Here is a 19,243-nt window from a genome sequence, read left to right as displayed (position 1 = left end):
GTAATACTGTATACTACCTGAATGATAATAAACTTACTAGTACCTTTCCGGTGTGTTTTTAAAAGTTTTTAACAATGCAAAAGATCCTGCTCCTTTCTACATCAGCATTTCAAGTTGACGGAAAGTTCAGAATGGCTTCTACTGGGGGTCACACCATAAACAACCTTTATAAGCCTCTTTCTTGTTTAGCAATGTGTCGTTGCAAGACAGGAACAGAAAATGCAATTCCTGCACATTAGCATTCATTTGTAAGGCTAGATTTTCTTCCCCCAAAATAAAAGCTTCTGGCCACTTTCATTTATAGACTTGTATGATGGATTATTTTATAAGTGACACTCTTTCATATTTCTGGAACCATGGAAAAATACATTTTTAAGACTGTTCTCTTGTTAAGTGAATGTTTAACAAGATAAAAAGAACTGTCTGGGTCTTATTCATGCCTTCCCCCTTACATCACCATGCATTTTAGAAATGTTCCATTTTATTAAAACGTAAGAAAGGCAGAATACACACAAAAACTAGGAATGGAACAAACAAAAGTATACAGAGAAAGGAAGATCAGTATCTTTAAAATTCCAGCATTCTACTTCAAACCTTTTAAAAAACTGTCTTAAATTTTTACAGTGTTTAATATAATTCCAGAAAGCAGGTGTTCAAAGATCAAGATAAGTCCATCTCATTATAATTTCTCCATAAAAATCAACTGGGAATATTGCAACAAGTTAACTATTGTCCGCCACATAAGGTAAGATTAAGTCTAGTTCAGTAACAACTTTCCCCAATAACACTGGGTAAGAATATATATATATGTAACACTCTAAGAGTGGGATGGGAAAAAGAAAAAGATTAACACAAGTAGAGTCAGTGCTATTGCTTATTTGAAAAGAACAAAAGAAAGCAAAAATGAGTCTGGAACTTTATACAGTCATGCTACAAAGTTGACATCTTTCGGAAATCACACTGGGGCGTACAGTACATAAGCTAACATCTTACCGTTTAGTATTGATTAGTAAAAAAATTCAGCTCATATTCATATTCTGTACACTAAAAACATCTTTGTTCCTTTCAAAAAACAGATACCACGAGTTCATACTCCATCACATAACCAATAACCCAGCCCCTCCCAGCACCACTCTGCTAGTGAATTACAGACCTGTTTCTTTACTGAGCACATCCTTAAGTCTCCCATGTGCCCATGTTTGAAGTGCCTTAGGACCAGTGCTATGAAGCCCATGGTCAAGTGCCTTTAACCAGTACTGTCCAACTCCTATTAACAGATTAAAATTAACATTTGGATTTAATCTAGTCCCTTGATTTACGCGGGACTAAAAAAAACTACCACCACAAGAATCTACTTTCTATGTACTAGCTAGTTAAGTTGGCTGAGGGAGGGAAGAGGAGAAAAGATGAGAAAGTCAGGCATTTAATTCTCTCTCATACTTCATGTTCGTCTTCGGGCAAGAGCAACCAGTACTGTTGAAACAAAGACATGTATACACCAGTTACCACATTTCCCCACTAATGTACTCAAGTACTATAAAACAAATAACCAATAGGTTTGTCACATTTCATTATGTACATCACTGGTGGTTAACATCTGAAAGTCTTCTCAACACACTTTCCCTTCTCCAGTGCCTCATGTAACTGTGGAAAAATGGTTTGATACACCATTTTGGGGCTCCCCTCTGAATTCTGCAAGAGCCAGATTGGCCAGCCTACAAGAGCTTCTGAGAAGGGGGTGGAAACAATCACAAATACATTCTTTTTTAATGTGTCAGAAAAGACCTACCATAAGCCTCAGTGTGCCTTGATATGGGAATAGAGGCAACAACCCACCATAGCTATGTTAAGAGCTTGTGTATTTCATAATGAATTACACATGTCTGGTCATAGTAATGTTCCAAGAAAAACAATGCCATCCCATTTTAACATCATATACAAGTTAAAGCTTCACTCCAGAAAGTTTCTGCAAGAGCCAGCTGTATCCTGTCACTGCTCCTGAAACATCACGTTTTCCACACTACCTTAAGAAGGATTTTTGCATTTTTCTGGATAGTGCTGGGATAAAAGCTGCTCTTAGAAGGTGGGAAGCAACCGTACTCTTGGGAAAATGCTTGTTGCCTCTTGGAGTCGAGTAAGATCACCTGTGGCTGAAGTCCTTACATTTTTGTGAGGGGCAGGCAACACACACAGTGCAAAGCTAGGAACTGTACTTATCCAACTAGATGCTATGTTGGCATCAACACTGTTGACGGTTTTATTTTAGAGGCCTTTGTCATACAGAGGAGAGAGAGAGAAACAAATCTAATAACCAGTGGTTCACAAAGTTAAAGCTTCGCTTCAGGAAGTTTCTGCAAGAGCCAGCTAGACTTTGTGACTGCTCCTGCTCCCTTATAGTTGAAGAACATTTTAAATGGTAATAGACTTTTAGTTGCAGAGACCTTACAAGATTCAGCACTGGTATCAAGAGAAATTTGACTTGCCATGGGCAGGGGAAGGGGCAGAGAAGATATGTGTGAAAAATTACTTAACAGAAAGTTAACTTCACATCCCATTACTGTAACTCTGAACAGTTTTTAGGCATCTGCAGCAGCAACATATTATTTCTGCTAGGGTGTCATTCTGCCAGTTGGTGTCATTACTCATTCAATACAAATACTCAACACAAATGGCTGACATATATACATAACTTTTAATTGAAAGTAATAATAATTTCCCAGAGGGTCTGAAAGGCTCAGCATATCCCTGCATTTAAGTCACAGGGTGGGGGAAGAGGGAGACGACAGCAACATTTACCCATCAATGCCAGTTCTGAGTCTTCCTAGAATAGCCAGTGGCACTTTCTAGATGGAGTTTTGTTCTTAAAATTTTATAGGAGAGCAAAGACCACCATCCAGTTCCATTTTTCCCCTCAGTGCCCAACTGTTTTTACACTCTCAAGATTTCCAGGCAGTTGTTGTAACAGATTGCTATCCAGTCCGGCTGAGTTGATGCCCACTGTACATTGTTGATTTCGCCTTCTGCTGTGTAGGCCAAGATTGGATCCTCAATGGCCCGAGGCATTTGCTGGATATCCCAGATAAGTGCTTGATGGTCATCCGCTGACAAAGATGAAATGTAGAATCAGAGGTAAAAGAAACCACAAATATTCACACAAATATTCAGTGATCCATGTACTCAGGAATGAAATGGACACAAAACCACATAAACAAAAGTTTAAAGAGTATAATTTGACTTTTATCTATTATTGGGTTTTGACTCCTGACAAGTTTTACATATATCTTAGTTTCTCAAATGTGGGCCATCTGTTATCTAAACATTTTTGTTACTTAATTCTTGTAATGGACAGTAAGACTGAACTGCTAAGGGAACGTAATCAAAAAGAGTTTTTAAAAAAAAATATCAAAAAATTCTTACACCTTTCCTTATGGAAATGTTTCAAAACCTAGAAATTTACTAAGCTTTTTGCTGCATAAGGATTTATATTCATTAGTAGATTAAATTCAGAGCAAGAAGAGTCATATATGCCACTCCTTCCATATTTGTAAACATTTGCAACGTATGGCTGGTACCCAATATGGTTTTTTTTTTAAATTAAATGAAAGCAAGTGAATTAACTTGCTTCATAATATTTTGTTTCTACCACTTACATTTTAGGGTTGTTTTAAAGCTCCCATAACTTGAGGTAAGCCTGAGTATAATGGACTTTACTTTTCATGAAAATTATTCATAAAAAAGTAGCTGTAATGGTCAAGATAAAGTATACTAACAAGATACTCTGAATTAGAGAAGAGCACAAACGCCAACCATTATGGGTGAACAGAGAAATAATAATAGTTAAACCTGCTATAGCAAACAAAGCAGATTACTATTTTAAGTTCATACACATACTTTGAAGGGAACTTGAAACACCCATATGAAAAGGAGTGACAAGAACCATTCATCCTTACCAGCTGTGCAGATATGACAAGAAGAGTGTGGTGCCCAAGCAATGCCATTGACACATGCTCTGTGGTTGTTCAGTCTGGCAACAGGTGTACAAGGAACTCTGACATCTAAAATCACCACCTTAGTGGAGAAAACAAATACAAAGAATAGTGAAGTTTTATACTACCTCTGATGAAGCCACAAAGACTTTTTATAAATGGTATTTCATTACCTACTATACTATCTTCAGAGCACAATACATATATGCTGTACCCCTATCTTGTCAAGTATACCATTTTCATTGCAAACGAATACAGTGTTTTTATACTCCTCTAATAGTGAAACATCTATCTATCTATCTATCTATCTATCTATCTATCTATCTATCTGTCTGTAGTGCCTGATGAGCCACATGTTACAAAAGGGAACTGAGATCAATCAGCATTTTATGTATTGTTATGTCCAGTTCACATATTATAAATTTTAAAAAAACTGAGAAACTAACACAAAAGCTATTTCCAATACAGACTCCTGTTTCTGAAGTACCTAATCAGGACACTATGCCCCATTAATTTAGCTAAGTCAGCCTGTCCACCCCACAAAAGAATTGTGTGGCCAAGAACAGGATATCTCATATTGACATGTCAACATGGGGATTATTACTTCTTCTAGACTCAAGTTGTTCATGGTAGCTACCAGCACCTCAGTATGGCTTCTATCTCCTTTTTAACATAAAGACACATGCCTGACTGCTTTCTTCCATGCTACTGTCTGCCAAGGCTGCAAGGAATCCCAGAAACAAAAATGCCCCATGGCTTTATACAGGTATCCAGAAAAAGTGCCAATCAAGACCAAGAGTCTAAGTAGTGTTGAGTGTCAATACCATCCAGGTGCAATTCCAAGAAGTGTACTGGCGACCCTCACAGAACACTGGCTCACCTCCATGCCATCCATTGCCATTGTTGCAAGATAATTAGGGTCCTGTTTATTCCAGCAAAGGCGAAGCAAAGGATGGTGTTGAGGATCCTCATATATAATTGTACTATGTTCCAGGTGCCGCAGATCAAACATTCTCACTGAGCCATCAGCACCAACAGAAGCAAACATGTCTCTCCCACCACCTGCACGGCTGAACGCAATATCATAGACCTGCTCATAGACCAAAGGTAGAGAAAAATGACAAAATACAATGATATTGCCTCCAATACCAAGATTTTTGCTTCACACCGAACAAAGTTTTATCATGCAAACCCAGATGTACAGCAGCCATGTCATAGAAATCCCTAAAAGTAGATAAAAAAGGGGTTGAGCACACAATCAGAAGCTAGGTCACTGCCACCTCTCTTCCTGTGAAAGTGAGCTTTGTCCACTTCTTTTGCAAAATACTTAATTCTGTTGTATACATCCCCCTGAACCGCTGAATTACTTTGAGGGGAAAATATTAATTTGGTTCTGGAGAACTAACAGCATACACACAGACACAAATACACTCACTTGTCAGGTAAGCCATTATTCCTATTTTATAGACTGGAACAAATTTTTACTAATTGCACAAGTCTGAAATCCCACAATGGAGAAACAAAGGGAAAAAGTGCACCATCACCTCTTTATCATGGGCAATCAACTGGGTCTTGACATGGCCTGACACCAAATTCACTCTTCCCAAGACCTGGCCAGTCTCCAAACCCCAGATAGTGCAAGTTGTGTCAATACTAGAGGTACCTGGGGTGGGGAGGAAAAACACCAATGTTAATAACTCTCCTTTGGTGCAATGAATAAACAAAAATACACAACACCTTATGCTATTCATAATGCTTGACCTAAAAGATGACTCGCCTTCTTCATTCTCCTTTTATACATAAAGCAAACGAACTGGATGTGCTTGATATAGTTAATATATTCCCTTTTAAGATACAGGTTATCTTCAGTTATTTTTCAAGTGTTAATTAGTTTTCTTGGTTTCAACGAATATTTCAATGGGGGGAAAGAGGGGGAAAAATGCCCCATCATTGTGCCAGCTCTCTGACTGGTACAGTAAAGTGGCCTGGATTGGGCTCACTGCTGTTACGTGCCAGCAGCAGGGCCAGCTTGAGATCCAATGTTACCTGTGCGTAGACCCCACCCAGGGAGTTCCCTGTAGTGGAAATACTGCCAATGATAGCTTCCACCAGCCATTTTGACAATGGCATATTGGAGCAGTCCTTTGCAATGGTGTTCCTTTGCTAATAAGAGGCTGCGGGTGCTGGAAAGGGTTGGGCCAGTGGGATGGGGGAGACACAGAACCACTTGCCCCAAATCCCTTCCAGTACAGTGAATTGAGGGTTTTGATTGCTCTGCCCAACTCTTTATGTAACTGGGAAGTGCATGTATTAAAGTTACTAATTATACTGCCCAATAACTGAAATTCCCTGTGTGGCTTACTATAAAGGTTAAGCCCATAAAACAGTACAATATGAATAAAATCACCAAGGGATAACAGCTGTGTAAAAGATCCAAAGAATGCTAGAACACTTTCTAAAAATTCTGGGAGAATAATTTTTTAAGGGTCTTCGCCTGGTGGTGAAGAGACCACTGAACAGGTACTAAGCGAGGCTCTCTGGACAGGGCATTCGACAACTGGAGCAAAACCACTGAAAAGGCTCTTTAGGGAAGTATGGGATAGCCATTAAATACAAGGTAGGCCAACACAGAAGCTTGTCTCTTGGACAACATAGTTCATCTATGACGCTGTACTGTTTTTAACACTTGATTGGGAGCCGCCCAGAGTGGCTGGGGAAACTCAGCCAGATGGGCGGGGTATAAATAATAAATTATTATTATTATTATCATCATCATCATCATCTAGAAAACCTAACACATGAATGCTTCTAGTCTTTTGGTTTATAAATGTTCCATTAAAAGTGTAAGTGGGACGCGGGTGGCGCTGTGGGTAAAACCTCAGCGCCTAGGACTTGCCGATCGCATGGTCAGCGGTTCGAATCCCCGCGGTGGGGTGCGCTCCCGCTGCTCGGTCCTGGCGCCTGCCAACCTAGCAGTTCGAAAGCACCCCTGGGCGCAAGTAGATAAATAGGGACCGCTTACTAGCGGGAAGGTAAACGGCGTTTCCGTGTGCTGCTCTGGTGCCGGTTCGCCGGAGCAGCTTCGTCACGCTGGCCACGTGGCCCGGAAGTGTCTGCGGACAGCACTGGCTCCCGGCCTCTAGAGTGCACAACCCTAGAGTCTGTCAAGACTGGCCTGTACGGGCAGGGGTACCTTTACCTTTATTAAAAGTGTTAGATTGACAGCTTAGATCATCTGCACAATAGCAAAGACAATTCCTGGCCAATTCAACTAATATTAAAACTTATCTGATGTAGACATTAACTCAACAACAGCCTTTCAAAAACTTTGGCATATACCGTAATCCTAATCTTTGTTAGATTAAAAACACTTATATCAGGAAGGAATGCTTCTGTGGAAACCTTTATTTACCTTTGAGGCCCATATAAAAATGAGCTTCCTGAAAAGGAGATCCACCAACAGCCATTACCCAAACTAAATTCTGTCTGGCAATGCTATCTATTTTACTACCAAAGCTCTGCCAAATTAAGCATTTCAGCCTTACCCAGCAGATAAGGATCCACTTCATTCCAGTCAAAGGATGTCAATGGAGCACAGAAATCAGAATTCTTGTTGTTGTTCAGCAAACACTCTAGCCTGGTCTCTGTTTCACCCACCTGCACAAAAATTACAAATATTGGTCATCATTCCAAATCTTTGTAGTATTTCACTGCAGCAAAAGTGCAAGAGAAGAGACAGTGCAGCTATTCATTGTGATTTAAATAGGTTATGCATTATGTTCAAATCATGGATTCTATTATTTTTGTTAAGATACGTGTAAATCAAATTAGGTTTGACTAAGACCTACTTCTTGGCTACAGAACATTAAAGCTAAAAGGGAAGCCTAGTTACTGTTTTGTTCTGAACTACAGTCAGCTCCCATTCCTTCTCAGTGTGATAAATACCATGGCTATATGCGGAAATTTTCATTGTTGGGACAATTTATAACTCATGCAACACATTGGCAACGCAAGATCATATGGCATTGTTTTAAAGTTCTATATCTCATAAAACATGGCAAACAGAACAAGAACAATGTCAAACGTCATGTTTTCAAGGTCAAGGAAACCAAGAGATGTGTTATCATGATTGTCAGATTATAATTAAGTCAGCAGGAATAGAGGTTCCTTCCAACTCTGTAACTGTGTGATATGGAGCTTTATTTTCATTTTCATTTTCCATACACAAGGAGTGGGAAGACTTTAAGCTTGTGGAATCTACTCTGGGTGTTGTTGTTTTAGTAACAGCAAAGTTCACCAATGACAGGTAGGTGAAAAATTGTAGCCAGGGAGCAGATATAAATTTAGAATTAAGCAATAGTCTGTCTTCAAGCATATTCCCATGAATTTGTTTGTAGTACCAGAAATGAGCTCAGTCTTTTCACATAAAATACTACAATAAGGTTTCCCTTCTCAGTTTTCTTAATTCCAGCAGTCTAATTTAGGTCTGGGGTAGGATAGGGCAAAGTGAAGAGAGAAAGCCTCATGGGTTTTGCTATTTTTAAAACAACTGAGTCAGACACTTTTGCCAATCTACAGCAAATCACCCAGCAATTTACCACTAGATCCCAATTTATTTTCTGCCCATCGACATAACACATTAGAGTAGACTGCAGCTCCAGTTGTAGAACACTGAATTTAGAAGTTGTTAATAAACCTTTACAAATAGAAAAGCAGACCAAGTACTATGTTTGTCTACTACTTCTAGCAGCTGGTCAGACTACTCACACAACATTCTCAGGGCCCACTGGTTATCCTAGCCCCAGGAAAACACCATTCTAAAAACAAGCCAACTTACTCTCCAGACACGCAAGTAGTCACCACTTGTTGCCAAAAGGTCTGGATATACCCCTTTGGTATCTGGGATCCACATGAGCTTGGTAGTAGGATATGGGTGATCAAAGGTATTCCGGCAAATGAACTCAGAGCTTTCCTCATCCAACCCAACAAGTTGGACCTATAAGCAAAAATATTTCAAGCAAGTTATCAACCAAACTATAACATTAAGCTCAGGGTAGAGAACTGATGGCCTCTAGAAGTTATTAGACTACAAGTCTCATCAGCTCCAGCCTGCATGGTCAAGGATGATGCAGAGTTGCAGTTCAGCAATATCTGGAGGGCCACAGATGCCCAACCCTTCATACTCTGCTACAATACCTCAAGAACCACCTCGCCCTGTATGAACCTACAGGGAACCTACGGTCATCATCTGAGGCCCTTCTTTGAGAGGCCAAAAGGATGGAAACATGAGAAAGGGCTTTTTCTGCAGTGGCTCCTCGCTTGTGGAATGCTCGTGGGGACACTCACCTGGCATATTCATTACCTATCTTTAGGTGTCAGACAAAAGCTTTCCTCTATAAGCAGACCTTTCGCCTTTAACTGTAAGAAGGGGGTGGGATGTTTTAAACATATTAATTCCCCCCTTGGTTTTAATGTATCTCTGTGGAAAGGGTTGTTGCTGTTTTTTTGGTCTGGTTTTTATTGGGGGGGGGGTGTAAGTTGCTTTGAGTTGCCTTGGGCAAAATAAAGCCTGCCCCCATTTCAATAAACAGCAATAATTTGGGAGTGTCCATGCCTGCCGTGGGTTTTTTCTCCCAGAGGGCAAAAGTAAAATAGCCAACTACAGTGGTACCTTTGGATGCGAACAGGATCTGTTCCAGAGCATTGTTCACACCCTGAAGCGAACGCAACCCACGCCTATGTGTGTTGCGATTCGCCGCTTCCACGCATGCACGTGACATCATTTTGAGCATCTGCGCATGCATGAGCAGCAAAACCCGGAAGTAACTTGTTCCGTTACTTCCGGGTCGCCGTGAAGCGCAACCCAAAAACGCTCAACCTGAAAGTACTTCAAGCCGAGGTATGACTGTATTGAGATGCAGGTGGCCTAGCCTATTCTCCGCCCCCAAATCCACCCACCTCCCCAAATGGTCAGAGTCCCAAGCCTTTCACAGTGTGCTAGAGTGCGGTGCCGATGATGACACCAAGGTCTCAAAGCCTTTCACAGCTGATTAGTGTGTGCACCGAGGCCGCAGTTTTGATCCCCCCATGGGGCAGCTGCAAATTGCTGCAATGCAGGGGTGGGACTAGATGACCACCACAGGGTCACTTTCCAACTCTCCTATGAATTATATCTATGAACCTTGGAGTCCCTCGATGCTGCTGGGCTGCAACTTTCACCCTCTTTAGCCAGCATGGCCAGTAGTCAGGGATGGGGTGGGGGTGGGACTGTAGCTCAAGAATACAGACCCCTAGAACAGGCATAGGCAAACTCGGCCCTCCAGCTGTTTTCAGACTACAATTCCCATCATCCCTGACCACTGGTCCTGTTAGCTAGGGATGATGGGAGTAGTAGTCCCAAAACACCTGGAGCGCCGAGTTTGCCTATGCCTGTTCTAGGGTTCTGTGCTCTTGAGCTAGTTCTGAGATTACAATTCCCATCATCCCTGACCACTGGTCCTGTTAGCTAGGGATGACGGGAGCTGTAGTTCTGAAACATCTGGAGCGCCGAGTTTGCCTATGCCTATTCTAGGGTTCTGTGCTCTTCAGCTAGTTTTGAGACTACAATTCCCATCATCCCTGACCACTGGTCCTGTTAGCTAGGGATGATGGGAGTTGTAGTCTCAAAACATCTGGAGGACCCAGTTTGCTTATACCTGCCCTAGAAAGAACAGAGTCAGAAGGGACCCTGAGGCCCAACTCCCCCCCAACCCCAATAACTTCGGGGACCCCAAGGCCGCCCTATACCTTCCTCGAAAAGTCTGCAGGTGAAGCAGAAGGCGCGCAGGTGCTGCTCCGTCCCGCAACACCTTCGGGGGACAACCAAACCCCCTCATGAGTTACCTCAGCCGGCGCCTGGCAACTGGTCATTCCTGCGAAAGGAGGCCGGGCGCCCCTCAAGGGGGCGCGGGCAACTGCCCCAGGCGGCCCTTGGCTTCTTCGCAAGCCTGCGGCGGAGCAGGGAAAGGCCGCCGGGGTCCGACTGAGGCGCGAAGGCCCGAGGCGGCCCCGAATCCCCGATCCTACCCCCGGGCTGACGAGGCCTCCTCGCCCGCCGGACCCCGCTCAGCCGCCCACCTTGTTGTTGTATTCCTCCACGAAGCTGCCGAGCGCCAGCCTGAAGCGCTTGTCGGGCCTGACGCTCCAGTTCATGGCGTAGACGGTCCATGGCGCCTCGTACTTGTAGATCTCCTTGCGCTTCCCGTGCAGCGACATGGCGGGCGAGGCTCGCTCCGTCAGCCCCTCACGGCAACCAGCGACCTCCCCCCGCCGACCGTCGTTCTTCACCTCACACAAACGACTACGGCGAAGCCGCCCCCACCCCGCTCCTCCATCGGGGGTCGATTCAAACTCCGGGCTCTCGTTGGCTGCCCGCCACGCCACTCCGCCGGCTGCCCGCTCCTCATTGGCTTCCCGTAAGCGTCTGCTCGCTCAAACACCCTCCTCCCTTCCAAGCCCCGCGGCCCAATGAGATTTCTTTCCCCGCCCCGTACTGGCTACGATGAAAGATGCCCATTAGCGAGGAGAGGTGTCGCTCATTTCCTAAGCCCGCCTCTCCGGCAAAAATTTCAGCCTGTGCGAGGGGACGGTTTAGCAGCAGCCAGAGCGGGAGGAAAGCAGTAGACATGGAAAATGTAGAGTCGCATCTCGGGTGTCTGGAATGGGAGCTTGCGGGTTCTTTAGGCGTCGTTTTTGTTTCCCCAGCTGCCCATATGAAGAAACGGAGGAAATGTCGAATCTAGGGGTTTTGTAAACCTGTGATTGAGCAGGAGCCTATCCGGCAAAAACAAAAAGTAGCATCAAAGGTGGAAGTTCAGTGCTGTCTCTAAGTACTGCCTCGTTTCTTGTGGAAAACTGAGTTTTTATTTGATAATTCTCTTGGTTTTTAAATATCTTTTAAAAAAAAGTGTTTTGCATATGTAAATACCAATGCAGCTCATTGTCCGCATACTGCAGTTTAGGCGGCTATGACTGAGAAAAGCGTCTTAACAATAGCTCTGCAATGTTGCAACAGTCCTTGTCCCCACATTGCAAACTGAGGCTAGGAGTGATTTATGACAGCACTAAAATGCGATCCACTTTTAATTTTGCAAGTTAGAAGTAGGGTCTGGGGCTGAGAAGTATAGTTCAGTAGTATTATTTAGTCTCTTGATTGATTTTTTTTTTTAAATGTGAAATGATGTTTAGGATAGTTTACCAGATTTTTTTCAATTAATCCAGGGCCACTTTTCAATTTCAATTGATTTTCTATGGGGACTGATTTGTAAATCCAGGGACTGTCCCCAGGAAACGGGGACATCTGAAAACCTTAGTTTAGGAAGAGTATTGAATAGCTGATTGCAGCCTTTACCTCTCCATCTGCTATGGGATCTCTGCTTTCCACTTCTGAAAGAAATAGCTGTAAATCCATAAAAATGGTCCATCTGGAAAATGTTAATCACCCCCTTTCCCAGCACTACTGCTATCAAACTTATAGACCTTCCCCCCGCTCAGATACTGTACCCCACCTCCAAACATGTTTTATCATGTTGATGTTTCATTGTGTTTTTAATATTCTATTTGGGACGCCGGTGGCGCTGTGGTCTAAACCACAGAGCCTAGGGCTTGCTGATCAAAAGGTTGGCAGTTCGAATCCCCATGACGGGGTGAGCTCCCATTGTTTGGTCCCTGCTCCTGCCAACCTAGCAGTTCGAAAGCACGTCAAAGTGCAAGTAGATAAATAGGTACTGCTCTGGCGGGAAGGTAAACGGCGTTTCCGTGCGCTGCTCTGGTTCGCCAGAAGCGGCTTAGTCATGCTGGCCACATGACCTGGAAGCTGTACGGCGGCTCCCTTGGCCAATAAAGTGAGATGACCCCACAGTCGCAACCCCACAGTCGTCTGCGACTGGACGTAACGGTCAGGGGTCCCTTTACCTTTAATATTCTATTGGGAGCTGCCTAGAGTGGCTGGGGAAGCCCAGGCAGATTGGGGAGGGTATAAAATATAAATCATTATTAATATTATCATCAGCATTATCATCATCACCACACACCTGTGGTTTGAGCCTTAATCGTTAACAGTGCTTTAAAATCCTGCAGAAAAAGTTAAAAAGCTTTCTGTTATAAACACTTTGTGTTTTAGTTGGCTTGGTCTGGGATTATATAGGTATATATATTTCACAATAAAAGTAAAACTACAGTGGTAACTCGGTTTTTGAATGTCTCCATTGATGAACATTTTGGTTTTCGAACGCCGTAAATGCTTCGGTTTTCGAACATGCCTCGGAAGTTGAACATGCCACACAGCTTCTGTACTGAGTCTTCCGTATTCAGTTTTTGATTTTCGAACATTTCAGAACTTGGAACGGTCTTCCGGAACAGATTACGTTCGAAAACCAAGGTACCACTGTATTTAAATTGTCTGAACCAAAGCCCAACACTTGCAGAAGCATCATGTTCCATTAACTAGGGTTTTTAATGGTTGTGTTCTATGGCATGTCACTGACGCAATAACAGCGCATCAGTGGTGGATTTATACTGGAGCACAACAAAAATAAGACAAAACCACCACCCTGGGATGTTTGTGGTGTGAAAAACTACAGGATTTCAGCAGGAAACTACAGGACATGATTCTGCTTTGGTCTTCCCCTTCTCTTAAGAAAAAACAACTCTTCTCAGTCTTTGCCCCCACCCACAGAGCCCAGACGTAGGGAGCCATCAGGCCAGAGTAGGTGTCAAAATAATTTTTATTAACAAAGTGTACACTAACACTCCTGAGAAAAAAAAAAGAAAATGCTCACAGTTATTTTTTTTTCCTGCTACTCTCACTGGGAGATTAATATGTTATTTTGGATAGATGGCCTAGGGCCATTGCAGCATCTAACTGAGGGGTGAAAATGAGGTGGGTTTGAGGGTTACAATGATTCTATGCAATGCTATGGTATGGGGATTCAATTGGGAAAGGTGAATAGACACATACAAAAAGTGATCTGTTTGGTTTGTTTCCTTCTTTCCAGGGTTTTCTGAAATTGTGCTTAAACCAGCCTTGCAGATCTGTACAAAAAAATAAAATAAAATACAGCTCACTTGCACATACCTGCATTTTGCATAGTGGCCCGCGCAAAGAACGTCAAGGTATTGTCCAGAATAACCTTTTACGCTAAGTTGATGAGCTAACCACAAAACTGGCTGTTCCTGGAATGTTTTCCAAAGCCAGGTAAATCTGGAATGTTGCAAAAGTCGGGGAAATATATTTTCAGAACAGGTTCCCTCCACCCCAGTTTGTCACTCAGCTCTCATTTACAAATTGGTAGGCAACACATGAGACAATTCCCCCCCTTAACTCAGACCCAAATGTGTTTGTTGCGTTGCGCTAGGGATTCTACACCTGACTTTACCAACTCATTTCATACAATGAAGATGCAGTTGTATGCATGCTTTTCTGGGGGTAAGCCCCACCAGACTCTGCAAAACATAGCTCTGAGTAAACAAATAGAATCAGGGCTACAGACAACATATTAATATGTTGGGGTTGGCTGTAGAATTTGGGGCAGGGCTCAGAGGGGCTGTCAGAAGGCCAGGGACTGCGTCCTTCAGAAGCGAGCCTGAGTACAAACAGCAAGCCCAAAATCTTGTTGGCAGCCCCGTATGAAATTGTGCTACACATTTTCCCCCTTTTATCCTGCACTTCATCTGTCAAGGTGTACACTCTCTTTTTTTTCTCAACAGAGATTTATGTCCATGCAAGAAAAATGTAATATATGAAGTTGCCCTCAATATGCACTAGGGCAGATCATTAAATGGTTCGTTATATTCCCATGTACAAAGTTGCATCATCGTTTTACTCTTCCTTACTTCACAGGGTCCTCCTGCACAATGACTAGAATCTTCAGACATGAGTTGTAAGTATCAAAGAAAGACACAATCATTCTTGGTCTCCTACAACCCAAGAAAAGGTTAAGTTCTTAGCTGTCTCCTCGTCTTCCTCCAGACAAAATTTCCTATTATTACTTTATTACATTATGGAAGTGCTCCAATGTCCCGCCGTACTAGTTACCATTCAAACACTGACAGAGGCAGACCCCAACAGTTAACAGATGCAAGATTGGGGATGTGGAGGAAAAAGTCAACCAGCCATTCTTCTTGGAGTCGGATGGGGTGGGAGAAATATGCACCTGAAGTCTACTCTATGGAGTACCATTTCTGAAATCAATCACCTTGGAAGCCAACCCACTATTAAACTGCCCCCGTTTCAGAGAGGACAGGGAATGGCAACAAGTCTCATCACCTTGAGCCATGAGTATTGCCCTCCAAGTGCAACAATTAAAAACAGCTAAAGCAACTTCTCAGTCCAGGGTCCTCTTGACTTGGCTTTGGGCTCAACTGGATTCCTAACTCCCAGGAAGCAAAGGGTCAGAGAGGTGTCTCTGAATGTCCAAGTGCTCAGATGGTGCCTCGAGGTGCTCAGGAAGGGAAGGGAAACGGGATCCTTGGAAAAGTCCCTGGTTGCCCGGTGCCCTCCGGTGAGGCTCTAGGTTGGGCAGGGTCTGTGAGCAATGCTCTTGCTCAGAGCTGATTGTCATGGTCTCGTCAGAAGCCACAGTCAGGTGTACACCACTTGACAACGAGTCCCTGGATTTCAGCTGCAGCTTTTCGATTTCTGAGTCGCTCGGAGTCTGGTGAGGGAGGGGAAAGGGAACAAAGTTAAAACTCCTTCGCCATCTAGTGGCATGTGTTTGGGTTTGCTCAAAGTCCCCCTGTAGGAATATGAGAATTTCAAATTGCAGTTGGGGAAAAAAAGGGGGGGGGTTTACATGCCTCATGAGTGGCTTCGGAAGGGGGGAGAAAGTGGATTCAGTTCACATTTAGAGACAAATTTATCAAACACTGACTTTCCAAAACAATATGAGAACCAAAATATATCGCCACCCTTAAAAGTTCACACTCATCTAACTTATTCCAATGCAGTTTTCCCATCTGGTTTCAACAGAAATGCATATATTAGAGGAAAATGTGCCTTAAAATGCATATATTTGTGAGAATTATGTACAAAATGTATTAGGAGATACTGCTTGCAAAATGTGTACATTACTTAAAAAACTGCATACAAAAATGAGAGACATTTGCACTGAAATGCTTAAGAATTTCCATGAGAATTATTTGGCGTGGGGGTTTCGCAAATTGCCGCAGAAATGTGGTAATCTGAATTTAAGATTGGAAAAATGCGAAACTCTGAGAACCGAAACTGACAGATCTTTCCACCCCTACTCTTGACTGCAGAAATATGCATAGAACCATGATACACAAGAAACACTAACTGCTTAGTAACAAGGAGGCAAGTTCAATACAAAACTTCACTATTCTATCAGATCTCCTTGTTTACACAGCAAGGGGTATATTTTGAAGAGCAGGGTACAACATCTGTCTCTGTTTTCTGTAGATAACTGAACACACATGCCTACTTTTCCACAAGTCCCACCCCCCTACAGAATTTAAAGTTCTTTGCTGCAGTATATGTAGTCCAGGGGTCCACAGACTTTTTCGGGGGGGGGGGGGCTGGTCCACTGTTCCTCAGACCTTGTGGCTTCCTCCAGCTAATCCAAAGCTGTGCTAGCACCGCAGAAGTCAGTCCCCACATGCCGAGGCCTCTGTGCTGTACTGGTTTAGCTTGGGGACTGACCAAGGGGGCGGCAGGGTCCACAGGCCGGATTTACGAGCCTGGTGGGCCGCATCCGGACCCTGAGCCATAGTTTGCCGACCCCTGATATAGTCCCTTAGTTCCATGCACATTGCTGTACTAGCTTGGTCTTTCCATCCCCCGTGATGTACCCCCAAATACAGTGGTACCTCGGGTTAAGAACTTAATTCGTTCCGGAGGTCCGTTCTTAACCTAAAACCGTTCTTAACCTGAGGTACCACTTTAGCTAATGGGGCCTCCCACTGCTGCGCGATTTCTGTTCTCATCCTGAAGCAAAGTTCTTAACCTGAGGTACTCTTTCTGGGTTAGAGTGTAACCTGAAGCGTCTGTAACCTGAAGCGCCTGTAACCTGAGGTACCACTGTACTTTTGCGGCCTGGCTTTGAAGCTAGGCGCTTTCTCTCACCAGCCTCACTGCAAATGAAGGACTTTGATTCCTGCAACTCACCTCCTTTGTGGGAGTCAGTTCCTCTTCCCCTAGCGGAGTTTCAGGTTCTGTGCTCCTCATGCTCATGCTATACAAAGCCAGGTTGTGGGAGGATGGCGAGATAGTGCTATATGCAGGTGGCACTTGAGACAGCTGTCGCTGCAGCAGCTGCAGGATGAGGTTCAGGTCAGAAGACATCCTAGACTCCAGCCTACAAGAGAGATCATGACATTTTAGCCTGAAGCACACTGAGCGAGCGAGGAAGGTGTGTGTGAGACTATCCCAAAGACTGCCTAAGTCTAGTTTGAGCAAGGTGTTAGTCGCTGACATAACCAGCGGGGTGAATCTGTGCGACACCGAGGGCTATTTTTTTAAAAAAGGGTTTTATTTCAGATTACCAGAAGCTGGTTCGTCCAGTAACTTGGGCCACATACTGTTCATATAAGTAGAGTCAGCTTGGATGAGTAGCATATAACATGGGTGCCAGAAACTTGTAGCCTTTCTGAGATCCAGCACCGAGGGCATTCTGGCAGTTCCCTCATTGCGAGAAGTGAGGTTACAGGGAACCAGACAGAGGGCCTTCTCGGTAGTGGCACCCACCCTGTGGAATGCCCTCCCTTCAGATGTGAAGGAAATATTCAGCTATCTTCTTTTTAAAAGGCATCTGAAGGCAGCCCTGTTTAGGGAAGTTTTTAATATTTAATGCTGTATAGTTTTTAACACTTGGTTGGAAGCCGCCCAGAGTGGCTGGGGAAACTCAGGCAGATGGGCGGGGTATAAATAATAAATTATTATTATTATCATTATTCTGAAGCAGCAAAGTGCACTTTCCTGATTCGAAAACCCCTCGCAGCTGCAGTTCACAAACTCATGTGCTATATATAGCAAACAAACTATACTTCCCAGGATCTTCTGGGGGAAGCCATGACTGCGATTCAGAATAAGTGATTCAGAAACAGAGTAAGATATCTAAGGAAACGTCCCTGCCTTTGAAGTTTGCAAGAAAAAGTTAATTTTATTCATTTGATATAATTTATATACAGTGGCACCTCCGGTTGTGCACAGGATCCATTCCGGAGCTCCGGTTGGATCCCAAGATGTGTGTATCCGGAGGTGCGGCTTCTGCGCATGGCGCACGGCAAAACCTGGAAAAAGACTTCTGGGTTTGCCACGAACATATCCCGAAGGATACATATCCAGAGGTGAATGTAAGTAGAGGTACCACTGTACTGCTTGATTGTAAAAAATAAAATAAAAACAAAACTCAAAGGTAAAACGGTAAAATCTAGAAAAATCCACAACCTTACTTTAAAACATACAAAAGTTAAAAGACTAAAATATTTTTACAAGGTGCTGAACAAACTGCAATGCAAGCGCCTGCTTGATCTCAATAAGCAGGGAGTTCCAAAGTGTAGGAGGCACTGCCACACTAAATGGTCAAGTTCTTAAAAATGTAGAATGAGTATTCTGTTGCACCTGGTCCCAAGTTGTCAAGGGCTTTATGTACTAACACTTTGAACGGGGCCCGGTAGCAGATTGGCAATCAGTGTAGATCTCTGAGTACAGGTGAGTGAATCACGGATGCTTTAGGAACAGGTAATAATAATAAAAATAAAATAATAATAATAATAATAATAATAATAATAATAATAATAATAATAATAATTTTTATTTATACCCCGCCCTCCCCAGCCAAGACTAGGCTCAGGGCAGCTAACAAGCAATAATAAAAATAAGTTGAATGAATACAACTTAAAAACAAAATTAAAATACAACATTAAAATATTGAAACATTAAATGTTAAAATGTAGTCTCATCGCAGGAGGAGAAAGGAAAAGAAAAAAGAAAGAGGGGGAGGGAATCAAATTGGCTCCAAGCCAAAGGCCAGGCGGAACAACTCTGTCTTACAGGCCCTGCGGAAAGAAATCAGATCCTGCAGGGCCCTGGTCTCATGAACACTGTGGTACAGTGGACACTCAGGTTGCGAACGTGATCCGTGTGGGAGACACGTTCGCAACCTGGAGTGCTGCGTCTGCGCGAGCGCCTAAACCCGGAAGTAACCTGTTCCGGTAAAACGCGCAGCCTGAAGCATCTTAAACCCGAGGTATGACTGTAA

At 43.3% G+C, this 19,243-nt stretch overlaps 2 protein-coding genes across 6 annotated transcripts in view; both read right to left on the bottom strand.

The window, feature by feature from the left end:
- Window positions 1-463: 463 nt before the first annotated feature.
- On the bottom strand, window positions 464-11,464 carry DCAF7 (DDB1 and CUL4 associated factor 7). The gene is made up of 7 exons (XM_083709792.1): window positions 11,103-11,464; window positions 8,824-8,982; window positions 7,532-7,643; window positions 5,531-5,649; window positions 4,867-5,076; window positions 3,951-4,068; window positions 464-3,101 (listed from the first exon to the last, which is right to left on the bottom strand). The coding sequence occupies exons 1-7, from the start codon at window positions 11,238-11,240 to the stop codon at window positions 2,929-2,931; spliced, it is 1,029 nt and encodes a 342-aa protein (XP_083565918.1). The 5' UTR covers window positions 11,241-11,464; the 3' UTR covers window positions 464-2,928.
- Window positions 11,465-13,733: 2,269 nt separating this feature from the next.
- Window positions 13,734-19,243, bottom strand: part of KCNH6 (potassium voltage-gated channel subfamily H member 6) — a 124,200-nt gene continuing 118,690 nt past the window's right edge. For all 5 annotated transcript variants that reach the window (XM_083709064.1, XM_083709068.1, XM_083709066.1 and 2 more), the window contains 2 exons: window positions 17,149-17,338; window positions 13,734-15,679 (listed from right to left, as the gene is read on the bottom strand). In XM_083709064.1, the coding sequence (XP_083565190.1) occupies window positions 15,395-15,679; window positions 17,149-17,338 (475 nt within the window). In that variant the 3' untranslated portion in view covers window positions 13,734-15,394. The remainder of the gene's footprint in view (window positions 15,680-17,148; window positions 17,339-19,243) is intronic.

The sequence above is a fragment of the Podarcis gaigeae genome, assembly GCF_964106915.1.
Source record: "Podarcis gaigeae genome assembly, chromosome: 13".
Taxonomy (NCBI): domain Eukaryota; kingdom Metazoa; phylum Chordata; class Lepidosauria; order Squamata; family Lacertidae; genus Podarcis; species Podarcis gaigeae.
This window is presented reverse-complemented; position numbering and strand designations above follow the sequence as displayed.